Source organism: Xiphophorus hellerii, chromosome 21, assembly GCF_003331165.1.
Source record: "Xiphophorus hellerii strain 12219 chromosome 21, Xiphophorus_hellerii-4.1, whole genome shotgun sequence".
Lineage (NCBI taxonomy): Eukaryota > Metazoa > Chordata > Actinopteri > Cyprinodontiformes > Poeciliidae > Xiphophorus > Xiphophorus hellerii.
Genome location: NC_045692.1, coordinates 11343373 through 11368574, shown reverse-complemented (window position 1 = coordinate 11368574; position 25202 = coordinate 11343373). Strand labels below are relative to the sequence as shown.

The window sequence follows — 25202 nt, the reverse complement described above, 5'->3', positions numbered from 1 at the left end:
CAAACTAGGTTGCTATTTATGCCAGTTCACTGTCACAGTGTCTTAATTAATGGATAACAAAAAGTCTTGGAGGAGGCAGATGTGCGTGGCATGCCCTCTCCAGCTGTAATTTAGACTGATGCAGGAAAAGCAAGGCATGTCAGGTCTTTTCCAAACTGAAATGTCAGCCATCATGTTAATTCCACTGAATCGGTGTAAGGGACAGAGAGACGGGCACGCAGTCGGGAGTGGATGGAAATGACCCATTCTGCTCTCTTCTGCTTTGTTTTAATGCCCTGCAGCCCTTTGAATTTTTAATCCGCTGCAGCTTTTCTAATTATTCTTTGTTGCCTACTTACTGTGCCGCTTTCGCTCCCTGCCGCTCAACCAGACGCTCACCAGCCTCTCACTTTCTCTCCCCTCCCTGCCTTTTTTCTCTCTCTCTCACTCTCTCTCTCTTTCTCTCCAGTGAGATGAAGCAGGAGCTCACGGAGGAAGGCAGCAGATGCTCCATCCTCTCCAAGCAGCATCGTTTCAACGAGCACTGCTGCATCCGCTGCTGCGCGCCCTTCACCTTCCTGTTCAACCCCAAGCGCCAGTGCCTGGATTGCCAGTACAACGTGTGCAAGACCTGCTGCACCTACAGCAAGAGGGACCGAGCCTGGCTTTGCTCGGTGTGCCAAAAGGGCAGGTTAGTGTTTGCTCACACACACACGCACACACACGCAGCGGTGACTGGAGGAATGAAGTGCGATAGCACATAGGAGGGAAGCTGGGACGTTCCAACCAGAAGACGCCGGAGGAAAATTGTTAGTGGGAAGATAAACTGGAATTATTAAGGTTGGTTTTGATTAAGATGGGAAGAAGGCTGAAAGACACACAGATGTGAGAGGAAAAGTGAGTGAATGAGCGGAAAAGGCGGGCTGGTGTAAACGAGTCTTTTAAGGTTTTACAATGTCTTTAGGTTTTTGTTTACTTCATCGTTTTCAAAAAGTGACATCTAGCTCACATTTTAATATTCCTTGTGATGCAAAGGTCAAAAGAAAGCAAGGTTGTTGAGGGTCATCAAAACGGAAAGGGACTAGAATTGTCAGAAAACCTAAGGATGAAAGGCGGAGAGGGGTTAAATGAAATTTAACAGCTCCAAAGCTAAATGTCATCTTCTGTTGTTCTTTTGTATTATTTTTTTTGACATAACTTCATTGATTTATTGAAAATTTAATTATTCTCTTTGGCTTTATTTATTCTGGCAGTCGTCAAATCGACTTTCTGTTGAAGATCTTTGAAAATCGAGGTTTTCCAGAGAGAGGGGCGCAAACGAATTCTAGGAAAACAATCAGAGGAGCAAAACAGACAGGGGAATGTGCTGCTGCTGGTTGTTTATTCAAATGAGCTGTGTGTGTGTGCGTGTGTGTGTGTGTGTATGTATCTGTTTATTCTGTTTGTTCATGCATGACCATCCAAAAGCCTTGGGAGTCTTTCTGGTGCTCCAACTCAACAATGGATGAATATTAAACTTTCTGTGTCTGTACAGGAACGATGAATGCTGCCCACTTGTTTTTGGTTGATTTGTTAAAAAAAAACAAAAAAAAAAAAAAACGCATTGGCGAGTTGGATTAGAAGAGATTTGTATTATAGTTGGAATTTGACTTCACCAGATTCCTCTGTCTCAGATCCACAAAACTCATTGTCTCCATTTGCAGTGATGCTTAGAGTGAAATCTTAAGCATTTTGATATTCCCAATGATATGTGAATGCCAGTGCAGCCTGAGGTTTGGGGGACGACAGCGTCGACACAGTTATGAAATGTTTAGCCTCACTGTCTCCCCTCACTCCTCCATCTCTTTCAGGTTTTCATTGATTTCTGCTGCTCAGCGTGATGAGTTAGAACAGCTGCCCTTGGTTTTGCTATATGACACATGGGAGGGAAAAGGAAGTCAAAAGCCAGGGAGGAAAGAAAAGTAAAGGAATCATGTCAAAAAAAAAAAAAGGTGGCAAGGCCTGCATTGATCATCTTCACCCTCGCTCTCTCTTTCTCTCTTTCTGCCTTGGGCTTTGCAATCTTCTCATTATAGGTTCGGACGTAGACGCAGATGGGCCCTGTGTCACAACATTGCTGTCCACATTAAAACACGACTCTTTTTATATGTCCATTATACCGGCTTACGTCTGATTTTAGCCTGAATCGGCCTCTCTGACTGGAGTCTCGTCATTTCGGGACAGCGATTTGTAGGTCGATTGAGGCTAAACGAGCTCTAGAAAGGATTTTTGGAAATTATGGTTTGTTAGCGTTCGAGTCAATGATTGCAAAGTAAAGCCATCGATCCGATGCTAAATAGACTGTAGCTGCTCTACAGCGAGAACGAGCGCAGTCATCATGCTGAAAATGCAATATTGAAAAAGTAATTTGCGTTCGTGGGTTGATGTCGAGAGGAACATATCTACAGTAAATGCGAGGCTTATCTGAATTACTTCAAAAAATCACAATGCGGACGCGAGCTCCTCTGTATTTATTTTTTTTTCTTTTGGCTTGTTTGGAATCTTTTCGGGCCTTTCTCTGGAATTTTAATGTGAAAATTCATAACTCGCCAAATGGTGTCACTCGCCTGCACCGGCTGTCCTTCAGCGCTCACAGAGGCACGGCCGTGCTGCTCGCCACTGCGAACCGTCGAGGGAAAAGCAGATTTGTAATCATGGCACACATTGACTAGCTCAGAAGCTACAGTCACCCACCTGCACGTGGATGGATGCACACATGCCTGTGAGCAGAGAAATTATCTGCAATGTGCATCAATCAAGTGCTAAACAATTACATTATGAGAGGAACCCATCATTGATTCTTTTTGATGTTTTGATTGTAACAAGATTGAAACCGGGGACGGCTCGGCGATGACGCAGATGGTGTCTGAAAAGCCGCACACAGGCCTGCACTAGACAGAGATTTCCCTCCAGAACCAGAGGGAGTCTGGAGTTTACTTGGATTAATGGCATCCTGAAGCCTTGGTCCACACAAACACACAAGACCCGCTCTTCTCTGGCTTAATCATAGGAGTCAAAACATTTCTAGCTAGAAGTGAAGAGCTGTTTTCTTTTCTTATCTTGACTCCTCACCCAACACAGTGAGCAAAATCCTAAAGGGAAAAGGAAAGAAAATGTAAAAGGAAGGTCAAAGGAAGAAGCGAGAGGGAGGGAAAGAGGATAAAAAAAGAAGTGGCAAAGGAGGAAATGACCGATTCCAATTATCCAGGAGTAAAAATGATATCAGCAAGGACTTACTTCTCTTTTTTTTTGTTAAAGTTTGCTTTACTTAATGAGTTAATTCCTCTTTGCGTCCTTCCTTTACCTGCACTGTGTCCACATTTGCATTCAAGCTAGAGCAACCCTCTGTGCTTAATCTGCAGAAATGGACTGCTCACAGCTTTATAGAGTCCTCAGGCTATGGAACAGTGTACCCACCCGTCTATAAACAGCATGCATGTGTTTGTGTGCACAGAAGTAGCAATAAACTAAAGTGACAAACTGCTCGTACCATTTTCATAATCTTTTCCTAAAGCATGACTGTGAGGAGATTAGGGCGTCTGCCGGAGGCCAACGGCATGCCACACATGTACACAAGCACATGCAAAAACAGAGGGGCTTACGAATCAGCATGTGTACATGACATACGTACACAATCGCCATTCTCATATTAAAATGTATGTTATTTTTGCCACTAGAGGAAGAAAAGTTAACTTTATGCAGAATTACGGGAACAATAACATTATATACAGTCCGTTGTATTTTACATTATTGTTCTGAAAACACAGAGAGACACAGATTCCACATGTAATTTGCACCTTTGCAACAGGCCAGCCTGCTTCACAATGCCAAGCTGCTGATTGGCCAGAGGTTTTAAGACACCAGCTGAGGGTGCACTCTCAAATCTGGTCAGTAGTTGTTGTTGCCAAGTAGTTACTTAACATGATGCGATCTCATAAACTGCCGATGCAAAGTCCGTGTGCGTGCGACGTTCAGTCATTGTTGAACAGTTCAAATAGATTCCACTACATGAGATTTAGGCTTTAACCTACTTTTGATTCACAGAATCACTTAACAAAATGCTAAGGAACAAAACTTGATCTAAATTGAGATGCGTTCTATGGTTCATACAGATACTAGGTTGGCTGCTGCCACAGATTATTTTGGTATTTTTAAAATAATCTGTAGTGTGGTGAGTTTTACACAGAAATTAGAAGTGAGCCAAATGTAATATTACTAAATAGCCTCTTTCTGAACGTTCTTTTTTTTTTTTTTTTTGCGTTCTCTAATCTACACATGCTCACTATGACTCATGACTATCTGGAAGATCACAACACAGACCGGTCCACATCAGGGGATAGTAATAAATCTGTACTCACTATGTACTTTAAGTGGAATTATCGGATTGCAGAATGAGTTTCATGGAAAAGAAAGCAAAAGTGGCTCCATCAGCACGTCCACACAGAGTGGACGCTTTGTATCATCGGCACGCATGAGGGTCGAAACAGAGCTGAAGAAATTCCCCAGAAGTCTTACTTATTTATTTAAATGGCTGGCATGCCAGGAAAATTTGACTTATTTTTGTCATTATTACTTCACAAACTATATATAGCATTGAACATTCTTTCTAATGTAGTCACACACTTTAAATTTAACACTCTTCATCTATGTTTACACACACTAATGCCTTATTTCCACTGAGCGGTGAGGCACTGGTCGGTGTAGTTTGGTATGTTATTTTACCAATTGGGCTCTCACTCGGCAGTAAACCCCAAATAACCAAAAATAACGTTGTATTTGAAAAAAATGATGTACTGAACTGCACAGATCCATGCCGTACCACTCAGAGGAGGCATGGCTGTCATCATTATTGATATGTACACTTGACAAAATTAATATTTTACTAAATTTGCTGCATTGCTACGCATTTGGATAAACCTGAACAGCTTTTTAGACAAGCTAACATGCAACATGTTATAAATGAGGAAGTAATACAAAATAAGGGAATGACACTTTTATTCCAGTTTGCATGCACTCTGCTTCTAAAGCCAGTTTACTGTATCATTTTTTTCTGCGTTGTGGTGATCATTTCAACAGGCAGTTGACTAATGAGTTGTTTGATAATTTTCAATATTGGTGTTGCTGGGGATATTGCTTTAATTAATAATTGATGACTTATAGCTACAGTAATGAAAGGTTCTTTGTTGGTGCTTCAAACATTTCTGAGATTGCAAGCAGTAAAAAGTTAAGATAATTGCACTGAGCTATCCATTAAGACCTCATTTCTGTTAAGTAGAATATTAGTTTTCGGTACGACTCACAGTAATTGATATCTGTTTTCAAGAAAATTCTCTCTTGTTGCTTTATGTTTAATGACCTGTTTGTGTTGCATATATTATTGGGGTTTTTTTCACAATATCTTTTTTGCTAATTAACAGGAAATATTGTTCATTATGCTTTTTAGATTCCAAATTTAGGAGACCTATTTTGTCTGTCTTAGCCTTGCCGGGCTAAAACATTGAAACCTTAAATAAAACGAATCTATATTCAAAAATGGCAGCATGCTTCTGAAGACACGATCACTGTATGTGCAATCAGCTGTCTCGCTTCTGTCAGTGGAGAACCTCGAGCGGGCAGAGGAAGCAAGTCACAGTGTGATCATTTTCTGTCCTCCGTGCAGATGTATTTTTATCAGTGTGGGTGAACAAGACTGGTCTCTGACACCTGAGGCTGAGCCCTGCAGCGCCAGCCTCCAGATGAAATATATGTACAGAGCTCCGGATTTTAATAAGACATCCACACGTCTCAGCCAGCATGTGTCTAACAGCTTGTCTGTTCTGCGCTTTTGTCATTTTAGCGGCGGTGGCGACAATGGGATGTGTGGCTTGCTGTTGTGTCTGCCTTTATTTTCTAACAATAAGAAAGCAAATCAAGCTGTAAGCCAAGCTGGAGGATTGATTATTTCGTCCATTTCATTTGAAGTATTATGTTGAGGCACGTACTGTGGGTGTGCGCATTCACAGTTGCATGCAACAACAGCAAGAAACTTTCCCAGTCAAAATCAAAAAAGCTGACATAAATTAGTGTCTGAACCCCACAGAGTACTTGCCGGAAGCTTTTCTTCATATCGAAAAGAGCAGCTGTACCGAAATGCAAAGCCTTCATCTTGGCCAGCTCAAGGCACAGGAAGGAGAGCCACTAATCATCTTCCTCCTCCTCTCCCTCCTCCACTTCATTCCTCCCTTCACGGTCATGTGTCATGTTCAACCCAGCTGACATGGGGGCCACCAGTCACCCATAACTCCTGGCTGTTAGTTGCACTGGATACACAGCCGGGAGCGACAGCCGATGTGCACATGGAGAATCTCACCAGGTGCACACATCGATTTCATCCACTGAGTGAGGCAACATCAGGAGCAGAGCCAGAAATTCTGGCTCCTATGTAGGAATCATCTTGGTGGCCTTTAATAACAAAACATTAACATCTACCCTGCACAATTTTCCCATGATATAAAAGACAAAGAAATAGTTTTTGTTTTCCTGAAATTACTTAATTGCCATCATTATACCATCACAGAAAAGAAGATGAATACCTAATGGTTTTCATAAAACAATACATTCGACAGACATTTCCCAATGGCAGCTTTTATAATAACTAAAGTTAGCCATACCCATGGAATCAGTTATTGGTTGAAAGTTGAAAAATGAACCTCCTCTTTTTAATTTGACCAATTTCAAGCTTCTGTGAAACGCTGATAGTTAATTTAGGAAAAACCCTCTGTGGTTTCGAGGATTATTGTGTTGTTCTTCAGATGACAGATTCATCTTCAAAATGTATATTAAGTCACAAGAAATCATTAGGAAAGCACTGAAATAGCCTCACAAAAAGTAAAGCAGTTTTTACTCTGCTGTCTGCTCTTCTTAGTGTTATAATTGCTGGTAATAACTAAGTTTAATAATAACTATGTTGTATTGCTCACCTGACTTTTTAAAGAAATATTTTTTCTTCTTTGTTTCTCTCTGTCTTTTGGTGATTGGTTTTTCTGCCTTCATTTCAGACAGTCACATCCCTCTGTATGTTGAATTAGACAACAAAAGCAGACTAAGCCATTTTTGTACATCATTGGTATTATTAATGCAAATTTCAGTAACTCAACCCCTTTCTCTTGCTAGCGGGGCTCATCGTAATGTTAATTAATTAGAAATTATTTAATAATGCAAAACAAAACAAAAACAAACAATATATTTAGGTAGAATGCATTTTGTAAACATTCCCTCTCCACCTTCAGTCTGTCGCCCCTCAGGATAACTTGTTTTTGTCAGTTTTCCCCGATGTGCATTTCCAATTTGTGCCTCATGACTTTTATTTTTGTTCTAGCAAGTGAAAAATCAAAACTGCAGGGAATGCTGCGAGTGAACAAAATGCAACACTCAGACTTCCTTCTAGCATGCGTGACATTTCAGTGTTTTCACAAGTCTCGTATTTTGCAGATTTAGCTCCAAGTTCCTATAGTCTTTGTGGGGATCCAGATCTAGATCTCCTCTGAGTGTGAGCCTGTGGGTCGGTGTGACTGAATCAGTTACACCTCTCATCTGAGCACCGCTTCGGTTTCACTGTGGAGCCCTGCTGGAAGGAGGCAACACAGGTGCTGCTGTGATGCTGCTTGTGCTCCTGCTGTGCGGTGCTGCTGTGTGTGTAGGTGCAGCAGTTTCTGTCTTTTTTTTTTTTCCATGAAGGAAACTGGCTGAGCATTACATGCTTGGAGGTTTGCTGGTGGCTTTTGGGACTTCCTCGGCAATCCTTAAGCACAGAGTTGATTGAAAATTTTATGATTTCTGAAATTGGTTTACGGAGTAAGTTGTCAGGAAAGAATCCCAAGCTCTTTTTGTTTGCTGAAATGGGTTGAGTGGATTGGAAACAGCAGCCAGACATTATTATCAGACATTCATTAATGCTACTTTGTAGCCACCATGGCCCAGTTTGATTGAGCCCTCATTTCTGTCTGTAATGTGTAAATCAGGAGTAGAAGAGGCATTTTTTTAGAAGATTTTTAGAAGGAAATAATCACAGACAATTATGTAAATAAATTATATTTCCAGACAAAAACACCATGAGGGATGACTGGACACACGTCCTGACTGTTGTTTTTTGCCTTTTGCTCTCTAGATGAAGTCGTTGTCTTCTCACGCCAGTGTTTTAATTTAGGATTAGATGTTAAGTTTACCTCTGGAATTGATTTTAATTTCTGAAAGTTTGAGTTGTGATGTGCCAGTCAATAAGCCATTCATGAGAATCTGCCAGTTTTCTCCTGATCAGCAAGTAATTAAATCCATCCACACTTTCTCGAGTGTGTCAACTCATCAGCAAACAGTGAAACCTTTAACATATAATGAGCCCAAAGATAGGAGTCGCCTTGCAAACACCTAGCTTTCTGCTACCTCTTTTAAGGACAAAGTGTCTGTCAGTTTTGAATGTTAAATTAAATTATAACTTTTGTACATATAAAAAAAGAGATTTCAATTGATTTCAATTTATTCATAAAACGCTGAATCATAACAAATGCCGCCTCAAGGCACTTTACAAAGACAATTATTACAGTACAATCACAGTTCCAATTGATCCTAATTATCAAGATCAATTAAGTCATCAAAGTAGCTTAAAAGATTTCTATCAAAAGAAATACTTGCAGCAGTGTTTTGCAAGTATTTGTGTTGCAGACACAAATACTTTCTATAAAAATCTACATGATCTTATTGCTTCCATTAAAAACAGCATTTTGCTGTTAAGCTACAGCTGGTGGTGTTATATAATTTATTACTTGATGTTAATACATGGACTAAGGGAAATATTTGAAACAGTAACTAGATTTAGTAGTATTATTCATTCCAGGCATTGAAAATTGACACACAAAACACACCCCTGTCTAGTTCATGTTATCTGTTGAACTTCATAGACAGAAAATAAACCACATAGAATCAAAATGAGGAGATTTGAGTAGTAAGAAAAAAAATCTGAAATCAGAGGAGAGTTTGTAAAAGCCTGAATGGCACATTTTTTTTATTTTAAGTGCTGTTAATTTGCTGTGCTAATCTATGTATGTGTACTGTAAAAAGTCATAATCTCACATCAGTGTGAACAACACACACCACGCCTCTCACTGTGTCATTTTCAGTTACGATTTTTATATGAAAATGACTCCCAGATGAAGGTCACCGAGTCACAAGTTCACACATTGCTTTTAAAGTTTAATCTTTAGGCTTCACCAAAGCTGGACACATGAAACGCCATATGTGTGTGAGAGAGACGTCTTCCATCCTATTAGGATAGGCAAAGATAACACACAGTGAGCATTGGAGGAGCTGCCAGTGAATAAGTAAGTAATGACAAAGCCTGAATAAAACATTAATTTATGGCTGGAATCAGCAAATGTGCTCATTATCTGTCAGAGCAAGCCTGCAGAGAAGACAAGCTTCCACTTTCTTTTATGTGATAAATCACCAGAAATATCCACAAAGAGGATTAAAACATAGATTAGAGATTGCTTTCTGTGTAATATTTGTTCTGCTGGAACAACATGCAGTTCAGGTAAAGCATGGCCTCTTGTTGTCATGGCTTTAATCCTTCTACAAAGAAAATATTGTGTAGCTGTGTTACTGTTGTACAGGGATTCACTCAAATGCAATTTGGACGTGTGATTCCCAAGGTTACTTTACTTTGACTATTCTGATTCAGTTATTTTCTAAGGGTGCAAAATATTCCTTGAAAACACTCAAAAGCTTCTCAACAGTGCAGCACTGTGATGACAGGACAAAAGAGAAGAAATTTTTAATAATAGGCTTTAGCTTTATTATCAATTACTCAATGTCCAAATTAAAATTGTATAGTTTTTTTTAATCTTTTGTAGAAGATAGTGATAGATATTTATTTATTTTACATAACACAGTGTCCCCTCTGTAGCATGAAAGAAAATGTCTTCCCCAAATATTAAAGTATTTCTCCACCAATAATAGTAGCTATTTAGGATGTAAAAAATTCTGTAAGGCCACATCAGCAGCATTAAAAGTTGTTTATGCTTTTTTTTTTTCTTGTCCCTCTTCTTTCTAAAAAACAGAATTTCTCTTTGATATAGTGTCAAGTAGTTTAGAATTGAAAAAACTCACAAATTTCTTAGATCTCCCAGCAGCCATCTTGTGCACAATTTGGAGGTGTGGGCGCTTCTCCTCAGCTGTGAGGCCCATTCTGTAGGGAACTCTGCAAGGGCTCTGAATATGTCACTTTAGTTATTGATGTGTCCATTGTAGATTGTTTGTTTCAGTCGGTGATATTCTTTTGGTTGTAGCTAGATTAGCAGCCTGCTTCCAAGAATGTTTCAGTAAAAAAATCTGATACACTAACAGCCTAAAACTGCTGAAGAGTTAAGGAAATACCACACTTTATCACCCTGATTGTCCAGTTGGAAGGGTGGCTCCAAGAATATAAAATGTGGCAAGTCATATTATAAACATCCATTCATCCACCCATTTTCTGTATGCCCTTGTCCCTAGTGGAGTCTGGAGGGGTGCTGGTGCCTATCTCAAGCCAACATTCCAGGCGAGAGGTGGGGTCACCCTGGACAGGTCGCCAGTCTGTCATAGGGCATACTATAAACATTTTCCTTTAAAATACATATTTTTTAGTTGATGTGTAGTTTGTGAAGTTTGTAATTTTCTTAATTCAAATATGTACTGCTATAAATGAACTTGAATGCAAATACATGTCTCGACGACAGAAGAATGGAACAGCAACAATTAAAACGTTCTAATTCATGCATTTACCCTACAATAAATAAATGGAATGCCAAGTTTGAGCCAATTAAATAGCTAAATATAAGAAAATGTTCAAGATAATCAACCTCAACTATCAGGAAAAGCAAAATTAATCATTATAATAACACTTCACATAAATTGGAATACTTATCTGTGCTTGTGCAACTTGTTATCTAGCAGAGGAATAGTGAAGAGACCATGTCACCTCAAGTCAAACTCTAGCTGACATCTTTATTGAAGTGGATCAATTAAAGCCTCTAGAGAATAACACAGGATGTTAAGTAAGCTTAACTGTGCCATATTGAATGATTTTCAACTGCTTTCATCTGCCCCCTCTGTGTTTTACACAAGCCCAACACACATGGCATACTAATACAAACAGTTAAAAACTGAGCCTTAAGAAGAATGTTATAAAATACTTTAACCTTTGGCTGAAATCTCAAGCTAAGGGTGAATTATCACTATAATGTGCACAAACTTTCTGAAAAGCCTAGATAAACTGCTGAAAAAGAGCAAAGGTGTGAATGACATCATTATAGAAAATAAAGAACTCCATCCAGGTTACATTTGTTTTCTTTTAACAAACAGTTTTCCGGTATTAGCCCGTCGCCTTTGAAGCACATTCATTATGAGAGACATAATGCATGAAGCTGGCTGGACTCTGTGCTCTGGAGCAAATTTAGATGAATAACAATTAGCAGAATATGTAAATGTTAGTATCCAACTTCATATATTGTGTATGCACTGCGCTCCTCCGCAGAGCGCTGCATATCAATGGCTTCGCAGCGCTCCAGGCCTCCGTCTCAATGCTCCTCCGCTCTCATTTCTCAGCGCCTTAAAATGAGACGTGGACTGTGCTGCGCTGCATAGCTAACTGCACTCTGCTCCCCTTGTTTGTTTCTGATTTCCCACCTTAAGAAGGAGCTCCTTTTGATCTCTTCTACCTCGTTGGTTTCTATAGTGCTTGTTTTTACTTATTAGAGAAGAGCGCGCATGCTGTTCCAGAGCCGTAAAGGAATACAGATGAAGAGTGTTTGCTATGTTTATGAACCTAAATCTATAATAAGATCTTAATTAGCACAATAATAAATAATCAAAAACCAGACAGACTTCAGTGGCTCTTTGCTTTGGATCCTTTGTTGCAGGCAGCACACACAGTTGTTCCTCTGAAACCAAAGCAGCTGGTATTCCAGAGGCAGCGCCACGACCGGAAAACAACGGGAATCCCGCCGCCCCACCGCCTCGCTTTCCGTCTCTGTGCCTTTCAGGCTGTTTGCTCAGAACAGCAGCTGAGGAACTCTGGCGATGCTGTCTGTTTCAAACTGGATCAAAGCAGCCACTCATACCAGGGCTGCCAATGGGGGAGATATCAAAGCAAAAAATGGGCACACACACACATGTACAAAATCTGTGGCACTGTGAAAGCATTTGGCACGAGAGTTCACATGAGCTCAGAGATATACAAACAGAGCAAAGCCTGTCTGTGCTGCCCTGGCCCCGTCTGCCCTCGTGGTTATTTTTATGACAACATCAGAGTCTGAGAACCAATGAAGCCATAAACACATGTCATATCAGGACACCTTCATCAGACTGCGGTTTTCTATGGATAAAGACGTTGTCCAAGTGGACCAAAACAATGTTTATCAAACTGTTTTTTTTTTCTTGTTAGCTTTGGTTTATTTCTTCTAATCTTTAAGATTTATCAAGTGTTTGCCACTGGAGTAAGAAACTGTTCTCCCAGTTAATAGGTTTTCCTCTGCCTATATATATATATATATATATATAAACAAGAATCTGAAGTTTTAATTTTGCCATGCTCGAAAGTGAATAAAGTTCCAGATTTTCTGCAGCTTTGTGAGTAGAAATATGGCTTAATTAGGATTTAGCAGAAATCCAGGCTGAGTGTGTTGCGTCTGAAATATGTAAAGACGAAGACTATGAGTGATTTCCCATAGGGATGATGTGGCTTACAGTTCCTCGCAGAAGCATTCACACCTCTCGCCCTTTTCCGCGTTTTAGTCGTAGTAGTGGAAAACTTTATTACCCCTGTGGGGCAATTGGATTTTCAGCACAGTGGCAGTACAAGACATGAAAAAAATAACACACACACACACCCCAAGGAACATTCTTCCTACCCACACTAGCATGTAACTCATTGAGTCTGATCACGCCAGCTACATCACTTACTTACTCTAACTCAGCTTTGATTAAAGCTTTCATTTCTTGAGAGATAAAAGAAAATCTGGATCTGTTTTTGGTAAAAAGGGAAGGGGCAGAAACAACGTCTCGGTGAGAAGTTTGAATGCAGAAACTAGTGGGTGTGTAGAGTAACAGATGATGTTTTTGCCTGTCTTTGTCAACTTGGCAGAGCAATCCCAAGTCGCTTGGACCAAGGAGCTCACTGGCTGCTCTGATTGTCTTTCTAACTAACTTTTTTCTGTACCTCAGTAGAACTGCCAAAGCAGCAGATGATAAAATATGCTGAAATAGTTTCAATAAATGCGGCATAAAACATCCAGAGCTTTCTGTTGTTGACTTTAAAAACAAGCAATTTCTCTAAGAAGTGCATTATTTTCTGTGCCTTAGCATGCAGGGGATCAGCCCATGAGTCCCATTTCGGCTTATTGTCTCACACAATTGCCAAGCGACTTGTCACATCACAACCACAAATTTCAGTGTATTAAATAGGACTTAGAGGGATAGACCAATACAAAGTACACGGCTAAAGCAGAAGGAAAATGGAATGTAAATGCAGGCAGCACACAACTTGTGTTAGAATGAAGAAGTCAAAGTCCAGACCTAAACCCAAATGAGAGAACTTGTTGCAAGATTTGAAAACTGCAGATCACAAACAGCATGCATTCAATTTGACGGGGCAATAATTTAGTCTTTGCATTTCTAAAGCTAGTGAAGGCAAACCCAGAAGGCTTACAGCAGCAACTGCAGCATAAAATGCCTATTTCTGGCTCAGGAGAATAGGACACAAAGAAACTAATTTTCTTAAAAAAGAAAAAAAAGAAAGAAAGGAAGACATTTTTGTGTTCGTGTTTCCTTGCATTTCCAAATTATTTCATTCCACTTCTAGCTCTGGTTGTAAATCTAAATCATTGATTTGAGTCTTATTAACATGCCGTGTTTGTATGTTCTTTTGTGACTCTCTGATGTGTCAATTCATAAATTCACAATGATTGTACAACCTCCTTTTTCCTCATTGTTTCTCTCTGCCGCTCTTTGTTCCTGGGTCTTGGCTCTTCTCTCTGAGGGATTGTATCTGTTCACTCTTCCTCAGCCCAGATCATTTTTCACACCGCCAAACAGCCGCAGGATTCCAGTCTCCACGCTCAGATTCTGTTTACTTCGACACTTTCTAGAACATGCAGTTCTTGGGGAAAATTGGTTTCAGCAAGCGCTTTTTTCCTCCAGCGAGCTTGATACCCTCTGACTCTGCCCTCCTCATCTCTCCCTCCCTCTTGTTGATGTTAAAGCTGAGTCAACAGCTGATGTACTGCGCCATCAATCTCAGGACACTAAATGCATCATCCAGATAAACTAAATCTTTTAATTGTCTTTAAGTAGGTAGTTTTAAAAAAAGCCAAAAATACAATTACCTTGTGTTGCAGATCTGTAGACGCACAGACCTTGAGACAAGGGCAAGAAAAGCAGAAGAATGGACTAGAAATAGAATAGAAATGTCATTAATAGTCCTTCATTGGGGAAATTCAAAGAAAGAGATAGAGGCCCAAACCAAATATACACTCATGCTTTTATTTCTCAGAAAAATTCAGATTCATTTCAATTTATATTGAAATGAATCACTTGTTGGTTGTTTTTTGTTTCTAACACAGAAAGAAAAAGAGGATAAGTTGGTAGTTTTGCGTGGGAACGATAGATGCAAATGGAACAATCAACATTTTGCAAAACATCTAGATCAATTCAGTTCAAGTCCAGTTCTCTAGAGCTACCATCCTGCAACCTTTAGCTACATCAAACGTCTGAATTCCCTAATCAATTCTGCAGAGATCTGGTAGCAACCCATTCATTTGATTCAGGTGTGCTGGAGTAGAGATGCCTCTAAAACTTGCAGGATACTAGATCTCGAGGACTGGATATGGGCACTCTGGGTCTAGATTATTATAGGGAGGGTATTCACCTTGTTCCTTGTTCCCATGATGCTTTGTGGAAAATCTCTTGACAACTCCTAGGTCAACATTTTGACATTTAAACAAACTGTCCTTTATGGAGCAGATATGGAAGAAAAGCATGTGGGAACGTCAGCTATTACATCTTAAATCTGGAAAACCCTATTAGAGACTGATGGGATCAGAGTAAAAAATAAAACAAAAACATATTTTTGCTGGAGTGAAAAAGGCTGTTGTTAACATGTGCTCAGTCATTCTGAAATAGCATGAATGCCGTGAAATATTCTCTTTGGGTTCACAAATTAGTTGCAGTTTATTAGTTTTTATGTTCTCCCTATGACCACTGCCTTTTAGTGGTTTTGTTTGATGCACAGTGTCTAATATCGTCTTATCTTTACAGCACTCATGATTCCAACCAGCTTCCCAGAATTTTATTCCGAGCATTAATTATTCAGTTTATGTCTCCATTCACTAAAAGATACATCAACCGTCAATATTAATTGAGCCGAATCTGTGGGTAATTTCATTGTTCTGGCTAGTTTTGTTTTTGTAGTTGGAGCAATTATATAATACGTACAAAATGAGTAAGGACTTAACCATACATAACGATTCCAATGTATTCTACATGGTTTCTGTATCATATTCCCTTTGCTTGTGCTTAGAGGGAAACTTGAGAAGAAATGTAATTTAAAACTTGTAGGCTACAGGATTATAATTTCTGTTCTACGGTTTATCTTAAAGAAAATATTGAGTCTTGACAATGTGGCACTAAGTTGGTTCTAGTGACTACATTATTCTGACATTGTGCATGTTCAAATATTCACAGGCACACAATGATCTTGCCAAACTGTCTCAGTCCTGAGGAGGGTCACCTTGGCTTCAGATCGAGTAAGAGGTCACAGAAAACAATCAAAGCTACTTCTAGGCAAAGGGAGAAGATGGTTTCTTCCACTCCCCACCTCTTTGATGGTTCCTTACTGAGTAATTCAGACTGAATAATGCAATCCTCTCATGCCCCTCGCATGAAGCACACAGGTGTAGAGAATAGTGCTTCTAGGTTTTTTGGCTTCAAGAGGGTTTTTCCTTCAGGCCTTTTGCATTTTGATCAGGAGGTTCTCTCCATATGAGGCTTGCAAGCAAAAAAATATTATATATATTTATAATGTAATATTTATATTATATAAATATTATATATATTAAAGATTTGTTTGTAAGAAATTCCTCCAACTTGCACTATAGTCTGTGATAATGTGGAGTTCACATCACTTGTCCTAACCCTTCACTTAACTCATGCTGGACATTTTTTTCAAAGTACATCCCCCCCCCCCCCCCCCCCCGGACTTTTATATTGTATTGCAAACTTCACTGTTCCAATACAACCTGGACTAATTTACATCAAGTTTTGATTCCTTATAAATTCACCAATACTAGTCATTAGAAGAGTCAATGGTCATAATCAGTTACACACACATAGTCTTTAAGGTTACTGTCAGTGTCAGGAATGCGAAAAGAACATCAGCAACTTTAACGACTATAAAGAGGGTTATTCCTTCTCTACTGAGTGAGCCATGCCTCCCTCAGTCCTCCCATCTGTCTCTGTCTCAGCAAACTCAGTTATGGTGCAGTGAGAAAAAAAAAATCTTGTGTAAATTGAAAAGGATGGATGAGTAAGAGCGTGAAGATAATCAATGTGTGTGTATGCACGCATCTGTCATGTTGTTTTGTTTCGTTTGAGATGTGGATGCTAAGCATCAGAGCATCAGTGTCAGTCGTCTCCTACACCCCGTTTCCAAGTCAGGCATAGAGCTGTTTGCTCTTTACCGGTGTGTCTGTGTCAAATATGAACGCTTAAAGTACGGTCACATTTACAACATAACGCAAAGATAACCAGAATAAATACAAAAATGAGCTCCATTTTTAGCATGCACTCTAGCAGGGTTACAAGCCAGCCAAGTTGAGAGAAAATGCAACATCAAAAAACTGATTGGCTAGTGGTTGGTGTCATTGGATGAACCATCAGAGCAACTCGGTGAGAAGAATCAAACTTGCAACAACTGAGCGCATTCCAAGACTTGAGGAAAATGGCAGTCCTAATTTTAAAGCTGTGGTCCAAAAAAGTTGTGTTTGGCAGCATAAACAAATCACATCGTGTCACTTTTACAGGCTTCCTTGCTACTAAGATCCCAACCCTAGAAGGGTCAGTAGAACCAAGCTGAGTTATTCCATGCAAGTCGTAGTAGAATGAGAATCTAATGCACTTTTTGAAGGAATGTTTTTTGTCTGTTTTTTGGTTACTGCTGGACAAAATGTGTGTAACAGAAATTTTGTTGCATGGAATTTCACCTTGCAGGTGGTATAAAATTTCCATTTATCTTAATTCAAATTTTTTCTACAAATTGAGAGTACTTTAGCTTAAAAGTAACTTGCAATTGTCCATAATTTTTTCGATAATACATAATGTAAGATAGTATTTTAAGATGCTAGTGCATCAAACAGCCTCTATCATTTGTTGGGAGACCAAAACAGCAGGATTTAAATTGATTACCAAAGAAATCAATTTAAATCATTGGTCCCTAATGCCTGTCCATCAGCCTGTGTGCAGTCTCCATGGTAACCAACCTCTGCTCGGGTGGATGGGTGATGTTCGTCTGCATTCTTACCATGAATGCTTTAGAGTTTCACTCAGACATGCGGACAATTAAAATGCATGTTTTGCAAAGGACCAACACTAATTAAAGCCCAAATTATAACTCACTGTGATTTATTAAGTCCATCTACCTTACAGTTCAACAAGACCAGACTGGCTGTTTTTAGCCACTTATTCTTGACCAAAACAACAGAGATTTCATCCATCAACTAGAGGCTGGTTGTGTGATAACACAGCACACGAACATTCATTTCATTGTTTGACTGCATATTTCTTACAATGTCAAATCTGAAAATCCACATGCAGCACAGAGCTTTTCTTGTCTTCAGGATCATTGTTGCCTTAAAAGCAAATTTCTCTCCAAGCGCTTCTCAGTAGATTCTATTGAAAAGCCTGCAGGATGCCAAACGCGGCGCTTGAATGTTAATACTGCTCTTGCAAAATCTATTCACATGCATGCACTTATGAGGCATAAAAAGAGGGGGGAAAAATGAAATTAAAACAATAGCTCAATCGAAACAGCAGCAGCCACACAGCGAGATGAAAAGAAGCTCAGACAAGGCCTTTGAGTGCTGACTTTGGTCTTGCAGTAATTGTTGCATAACTTCACTTAATGGGTTGCTGCTTCCAGACGAGGCCAGCCACAGACCTGTGTGGGAAGAAGTTCATTATTCTGTTTTCTAAATGCTCAGAGTGTGATCTCAGCACTCTCTTTGCTGGCCATTTTCTTCTCCACAATTTTTCCGAGACCAATCAAGCTCAGGAGACGGAGGAATCTGCCCACAGGGCCTCTCACATGCTGGCATAAGTCCAGCAGGATGTAATGTATTTGTAAATTGGACACAGTCAGACACACACCTACATACAGCAGCTCAGGCAAAAAAAAGACATAGTGAATGTCATTTTTACTGCTATATTACATGGTTTTAAACCCTCTTTTAGCATTTGACAAAAAGTAATCGAGTGGTTTATGTTATAAACACACATAAACACTGCGTCCTTTAAAGCCTAGACAAGCTCTCTAGATCTGCGCTGTTTGTGCACTCTCGAAGCTTTTGAATGTGCAGAGCCTGTTGTGGACAGCAGCTACACAAAGTCATGCTTTTACATCAAAGATTGTTGCTTTTCACAGACTGCCAACAAACCCGAAACCTTCCCATGCGGAGCCGCTTTGTGACCTTTGATGAAATGCCGTGCTCCTCTTCTGTTTAAAGGATTCTGTGTTGCAGCTTGCAGGCTTATCGCGGAACCACAGATGTGCTCATAAACATCCTATAAGAGTAACTGTAGACAAATCGGTTTCTCTTCTACTGCCTTTTTCTCTTGGAGATTAAATCACTTTGGTTTCGTAGAGGGGCGAGCCTTGAAAAACCTTCTAAATTAAAACACAATGTCTGGGATCCATGATCATAATCATTCCAATGACCTTTAAGTCTCATTGTGTTTGTCTTCCTGCTTTTTGCCAATATATCCATTCCCCACGTGTCGCTGCCCTCCTTTTTCATTTCTTTGGTCTCTATGTGATGCGTTCTGGTCAGCTGGTTCTGGTTCCCTCCGCTCTCTAATAGGCTGTTAGGGCTGACACCTCGGTGCATTGGGCTCTGGCAGATTCAGTATGCTATTTCCTGTTTGTCCTTTTCTAAAAGTGTCTGCGTGCGATGTCTGGAGTTGGAGTCAAGTTAATGACCTTTGCCCAGTCTTTCAGCATCCTCTGCTGCCTCCTCTGATACCTCATTAATGATGGAGCTGACATTATGAAACATGAGGGGGTCAATAGTTTACAAAAGGTGCTTTCTGGTTTACATTCATGAAGAGTAGTGCAAGAATTGGCTAAAAAGTCTAAATGAGATTTCCTTTTAACAATCACCTTCACTCTGGCAACTGTGCTTTGCAGTAAAAAAAACTCCTCTGTATTGCTTTAATTTTGCATGTTCATTGAATAACTTCAAAAGTCCTGTTATGTCAGTAAATTGTCAGTTTTATAAGACAAAGAATAAACTGTAATTTAAATGTCAAGGTAAAAAAAAAAATCAATCTAAGAAATATTACCTGTGATTCTGCCTCAGTGATATTTATCTCTGAACATTTTGCACAATAAATTTTGCACATTCATTTGGAAATATAACCTATTATTCACCGTATTATAGATATTGTCAATTGTTGAGTTCTTTGTTATTAACTTCTTGAATTAGCTCACAGAACACAACACCTTCCAAAGTAATGTAAACCTTTTATGGTTTTTTTTGTTACATTTTGACAGGTTATGACTATAATTTTTGATGGATTTTATGTGAAAGACTGCCATAAGGTAGATCATAATTGTAATGGGGGGAAAGTGATAAATGTGTGGGGGTGTGCGGGCGTGTGTGTGTATGTGTGTGTACGTATGAGCATTGTATTGACGTCTTGAACTGTGTATGACTTGGACTCTCTGTGGTACAGTAAAATAGTAAAAATTACATAATATAACAGATTAACCACTCAGCCTCGTGAAATTTCTTTTACAAGACGTCAACTAAACTAAAAAGATTATGAAAATTCTTCAACATTGGTATCTGCATTGTACTACCTGAAGAAATGGACAAAACAAATCTGTTTTCTTACAGTCAGAATTAATATTTGCACTATATTGGTACGAAAAGCTAAAACCACTGCCATTTTAAAGCAGATACTTCTTACACTCCAGTGAGATTCACAATTGTCCTTCTTTCAGGTATTCTGTCTGAGACCACACTCCCAGTGTAACTCATTTACAATCTTGTGCGCTGTGCCATTCATCTGAGCTACAGTGGACGATGAAGATCTGCAGAGAGCCGGGTGATAAAGAATGGGACAGACATCCGGAATACAGACTGGGGGAAAGAGAGGAAGAGAAAATAAACGATGACAGCTTTGGGTCTTTAAAGGAAGAGCTATAGGAGGAGGAGGCAGAATAAATGGCTTGGCCGATGCTTGCAGATTGTGTTGTCCCTTAATCTGGACTTTTTAGGGGGATAGCCACGACGACGTAGAAAAACTGGTTTCTGTAAATCTTCAGTGCAATCCGTGGGAAATACTTCAATGTATGGTGAAGTTTTAAGCTGTTTGGAAAACATTCTGCTGTCTTGGAGCAATGGAGCGTTGCTCTATAGTGACCAGCTGCTCTTCAGAGGACACTCTGGTAACAACATTCAGTGAAACAGGAACAGATGCTCTGTGCTTTCTGGAAACCCCTCACATATGGTCAGAGGCTGAAACCGCACTATAACCTTTTTGTTTTGGGTTACTGATCTCCGTCATTATAAGAAGAAGCATGTCCAACATGATGGGGGGAAAAAAAGCTTCAGACAGCTAAAAAAGTGAAAATATTGGTGTGTTTTAGGTGTTTATCACAAGTCTAATGGAATACCTGGTTATCTGTGATTGACAAGCAGTGTAAGACTCACAATTTCTAATACGTTTTCTTTACTCAGTGAGATGTCTATCAGCCCATCTGGTAGATTAATTAGTTTAATGCTTTTCTTACCGTCTTTCTAAATCTTTTTAATGGTTTTAATTGTTTACTTTTTTACGATTGCCAGAACGAATGTTCTGACAGGCAACGATGGCTCATCAATAATCCATGTGTTCAGTGGAAAAGTCATGTTTCAGATCTCTGCTGTGTGAGAGCTGTTCTCTTGCCTTATTCAGTTTTAAATCATGTGGACAGGTCGCTCAGCGGCGGGTCAGGTTCACAGAGAGTCTCAGGGGTATTGGCCCACATCCTTGTCCTTTGACCTTCAGTCTGCTGTGATGTTGGATAGGATAAGATGATTGTGTGAACTGTGCGGCAACAGTGGAAGCACGAAACAAATTTTTCGCATACTAGGTTTATTACCTCGGTACAAATCCGAATAATCTTTAAGCAACATTATAGCAAAGAGGATTCGCTATTTGTGATCTACTTGGAGTAAACAAAACATTTCCATTAACTACAATCTTTGACAAACCGATTAAGTCTTGATAGATAAAGAAGTGTTAACAGTTTGGACCCATCTCTGTTTGCATACGGAGACCATTCCTCCTTAGACTATTTCTCCAGATTATCACCAGTCTTTGGTAGTCTTTCCTCTCTTCAGCTCTTGATATTGCAGTGACCCTAGAACAATGTTAATTTTGTGTCTAGTGAATTTCTGTGTTGATTTTGTTGTACATCTTGGATCCTTATCCTGTTAAAATTCTTGATTTCAATCCCATTGTTTTATTCTTTTGGTACAATCCAGCAGATTAACATCAAGACCCCTGAATGTCCAAGATCTTGTTGTTTTACACTCTAACAAGGTTCCCAGGACCATTAGGAGAGAAAGCGGCCCAAAACCAACACAGATCCTCAACCATGATCAATGAGAGGCATTAGGTGCAATTTTCATTATTCATCTGCTGAATCTTAGTCTAGGTCTACTCTGAATACACAGTTGTTTTGGCTTAGCAAACTAAATGTTGATCACTGTGGTGGATGGAAATTACTTTTTTCCCAGCATCACTTCTTAACAACTGATTGTAAAGAAGTCAATCAGCCCAAGATGCTACTCCTTGCAGCAGTTCCCTAACAGCGAGCTTTGGAGATTTTCTTCATTTTGTTGGAAAGATAAACATGGCTTCTTGCATCCGTCTTTGTTGCAGTTCCAGCTGTTTAAATTTTGTCAATCATTCCTCTGACTGTAGAGAGAAAGAGAGGGAGAAATAGGGAGATTGAAGGCATACTGCTTTAAACCTCCGCAAACCACATAGTGCCAGAAGGAAGGAAGAGCGGACACAAGGGACAGAGGACACAATGAAGGAATTCAAGGACACAATGAGAAAAGGACAGAAGAAAGACAGAATGGAGAACAACTCAATCAAAGAATGACACAAATGAGCAACCATGCACTGAACCAAGATGAAAGAACACAAGGGAAGAATGAGATAATGAGTAAGGAATGAAGAACTCACAGAAGGGGGAAGGATATGAGGAAAGAAGGATACAATAAAGGTAAGATGAAAGGGAAGTAGGACGCAGGGATCAAATCCAATTCCACACCTTTTTAGATTGCTTAGAAACCCTGTAACATGAAGGGGTGGTTGCAAGCTGTGTCTGATGTGTTTTTGATGATGCCATGGTGATGCAAACAGGTGTTTGCTCTTCAGTTACAGTACAGACCAAAAGTTTGGACACACCTTTCTAATTCAATGGGTTTTCTTTATTTTCATGACTATTTATAAGGCAAGAAATCCCACTTATTAACCTGACAGGGCACACAGGGCTGCACAGTGGCGCAGTTGGTAGCACTGTTGCCTTGCAGCAAGAAGGTCCTGGGTTCGATTCCCGGCCGGGGTCTTTCTGCATGGAGTTTGCATGTTCTCCCTGTGCATGCGTGGGGGTACTCCGGCTTCCTCCCACAGTCCAAAAACATGACTGTTAGGTTAATTGGTCTATCTAAATTCTCCCTAGGGGTGAGTGTGTGTGTGAATGGTTGTTTGTCCTGTATGTCTTTGTGTTGCCCTGCGACAGACTGGCGACCTGTCCAGGGTGAACCCCGCCTCCCGCCTGGAACATAGCTGGAGATAGGCACCAGCAACCCTCCCGACCCCATTAGGGACAAGGGTGAACAGAAAATGGATGGATGGATGGATGGGCACACCTATGAAGTGAAAACCATTTCAGGTGACTACCTCTTGAAGCTCATCAAGAAAATGCAGAGTGTGTGCAAAGCAGTAATCACAGCAAAAGGTTGCTACTTTGAAGAAACTAGAATATAAGGGGTATTTTCAGTTGTTTTACATTCTTTTGTTTAGTGCATATTTCCACATGTGATATTCATAGTTTTGATGCCTTCAGTGTGAATCTACAATGTCAATAGTCATGAAAATAAAGGAAACTCATTGAATTAAAAGGTGTGTCCAAACTTTTGGTCTGTACTGTATATGTAAACTAACTGATTCCTCTAATGCCCAGGTCACGTGGCAAGATTTAAAGCAGATTTTCAAAACCTCAGAGGTGACACAAAAGGTATAGCATGTTTTGTCGTACAGTGTGTGGTGTTGAGCCACACGGCAAGAGCAAGACACAGCAGTCAAACTGATTTCACTCACCAAAATTCAGATGTCAGAAGGGAAATCTCGCAAAATCTCGTCAGACCAAACGTGAGTTCAGAGTAAACAAATATGGCTGATTGAAATAGGGATTATTCAACTTGTTGGATTGTATGTAGCCAGTTGAGTTTGACGTTTAGCCAGATTGAAATGATCCGTATGTCTTTCCACACTGACCAGATCCCTACAGTAATACACACCACCACACACAGCAGGAATGTCTCTAAAAATTATCCCAAGTGTCTTCCCAATAATTGGGGCACCTTGAGATTGTCAGAAGGGAGAAATCGGGACAAAAGTTGGCATAAAATATCTAGTTTTGTGAGCTTAGCATTAGAAATTGCATCAGTCAGTTGAAATAAAGTGAAAACATGAAACCAAACTGTTAATTCTCTGAGTCATGGCTTTCACTTGAATGGCTGTGAGTTCCTCTGCTTGAAACATACTCAGGTATCGCACAGTCAGGAAGCGTACATCCCTTCATTTCTGCTGTCAGTTTATTCTATTTATCTTTAGTAATATTAAGACAGTAACAATGTCCTGGCTGTAATAGCCCATCAAACATTTCATTCATTTCGCCTTTCCAGCTTTAACCTTCCAAACAGCCACTTTGATCTGCACATGCAGCTGAAAGCAATCTTCTCTTATTTCCTTTCTATTATCATGACCAGTGAGTCACACAGGGAAAATTTTAGCCCTGAATTTGGTTTGTGTGATATTTCTTTTTTCAGTTAACCCTCCCTCCCTCATCACCTTTTTCTTTTTTTTTTTTTTTCCACTACCCTGTCTCTACGGCAACTTCAGCAGAGGCTGAACCAATTCATTAGAAGGCTCAGAAAGTCGATTATGCTAATATTTTTCTTTGCTACAGGGTTTCCAACGTCAGCTACTCTTCATAAACTTTCATATATTTTATTTAGACCTAATTTAGATTGGAAAATTGACTCTCACAAGTACAGAGGGCAAAAGGGTTTTAGATAAGAGGGGAAGGGCGAGGAGGGAGGCGGTGGCTCCACACAGAGCGGAGTGCAGTGATGATGAAGGAAGAGTAAGCCTGGTGTCAGGGGACCATCCACAGGAATCCCTCTTACTTATTCATGCAGCTGCTGAGCATCAGGGAATCTCCCAGCCTCATTATGAAACGAATATTTGCACAAGCTTAGAGAACAGGAGCGCTCTTGCTTGAAAGCCTCCGCTTATCCTCCCTACTCTCCTCCTCTCGTCATCACTTTTTTAGATCAGATTACTCAAGGGGAGCCATGTCAAGCTTCATTCACTGAGATGCTTCTCCAACTGTCCTAAATCCCTCACTTCTTCTACTTTTTTTTTCTGAAGGGCAAGCAACGTCTATAAAAAGTTTGTGTTGCTGCATGGGAGGAAGCGAATGGGCGTGCAGTGGTTTCCTTTAGCTGATCATTTGTGTCTTTGACAGGGGTTTTCGTTCTCGTAACAAGGACCACCCAAATGCTAAGTTTTCAAGGGTCGGATACCACCAACATACGGTGTGTTTTGGCTGTTGTTGT

The 25202-nt window shown here is 39.9% G+C and overlaps 1 protein-coding gene across 3 annotated transcripts in view; it reads left to right on the top strand.

Moving 5' to 3' along the window:
• myripb (myosin VIIA and Rab interacting protein b) overlaps positions 1–25202 on the top strand; it is a 114804-nt gene that overhangs the window by 60479 nt on the left and 29123 nt on the right. For all 3 annotated transcript variants that reach the window (XM_032552233.1, XM_032552234.1, XM_032552232.1), the window contains exon 3: positions 449–670. In XM_032552233.1, the coding sequence (XP_032408124.1) occupies positions 449–670 (222 nt within the window). The remainder of the gene's footprint in view (positions 1–448; positions 671–25202) is intronic.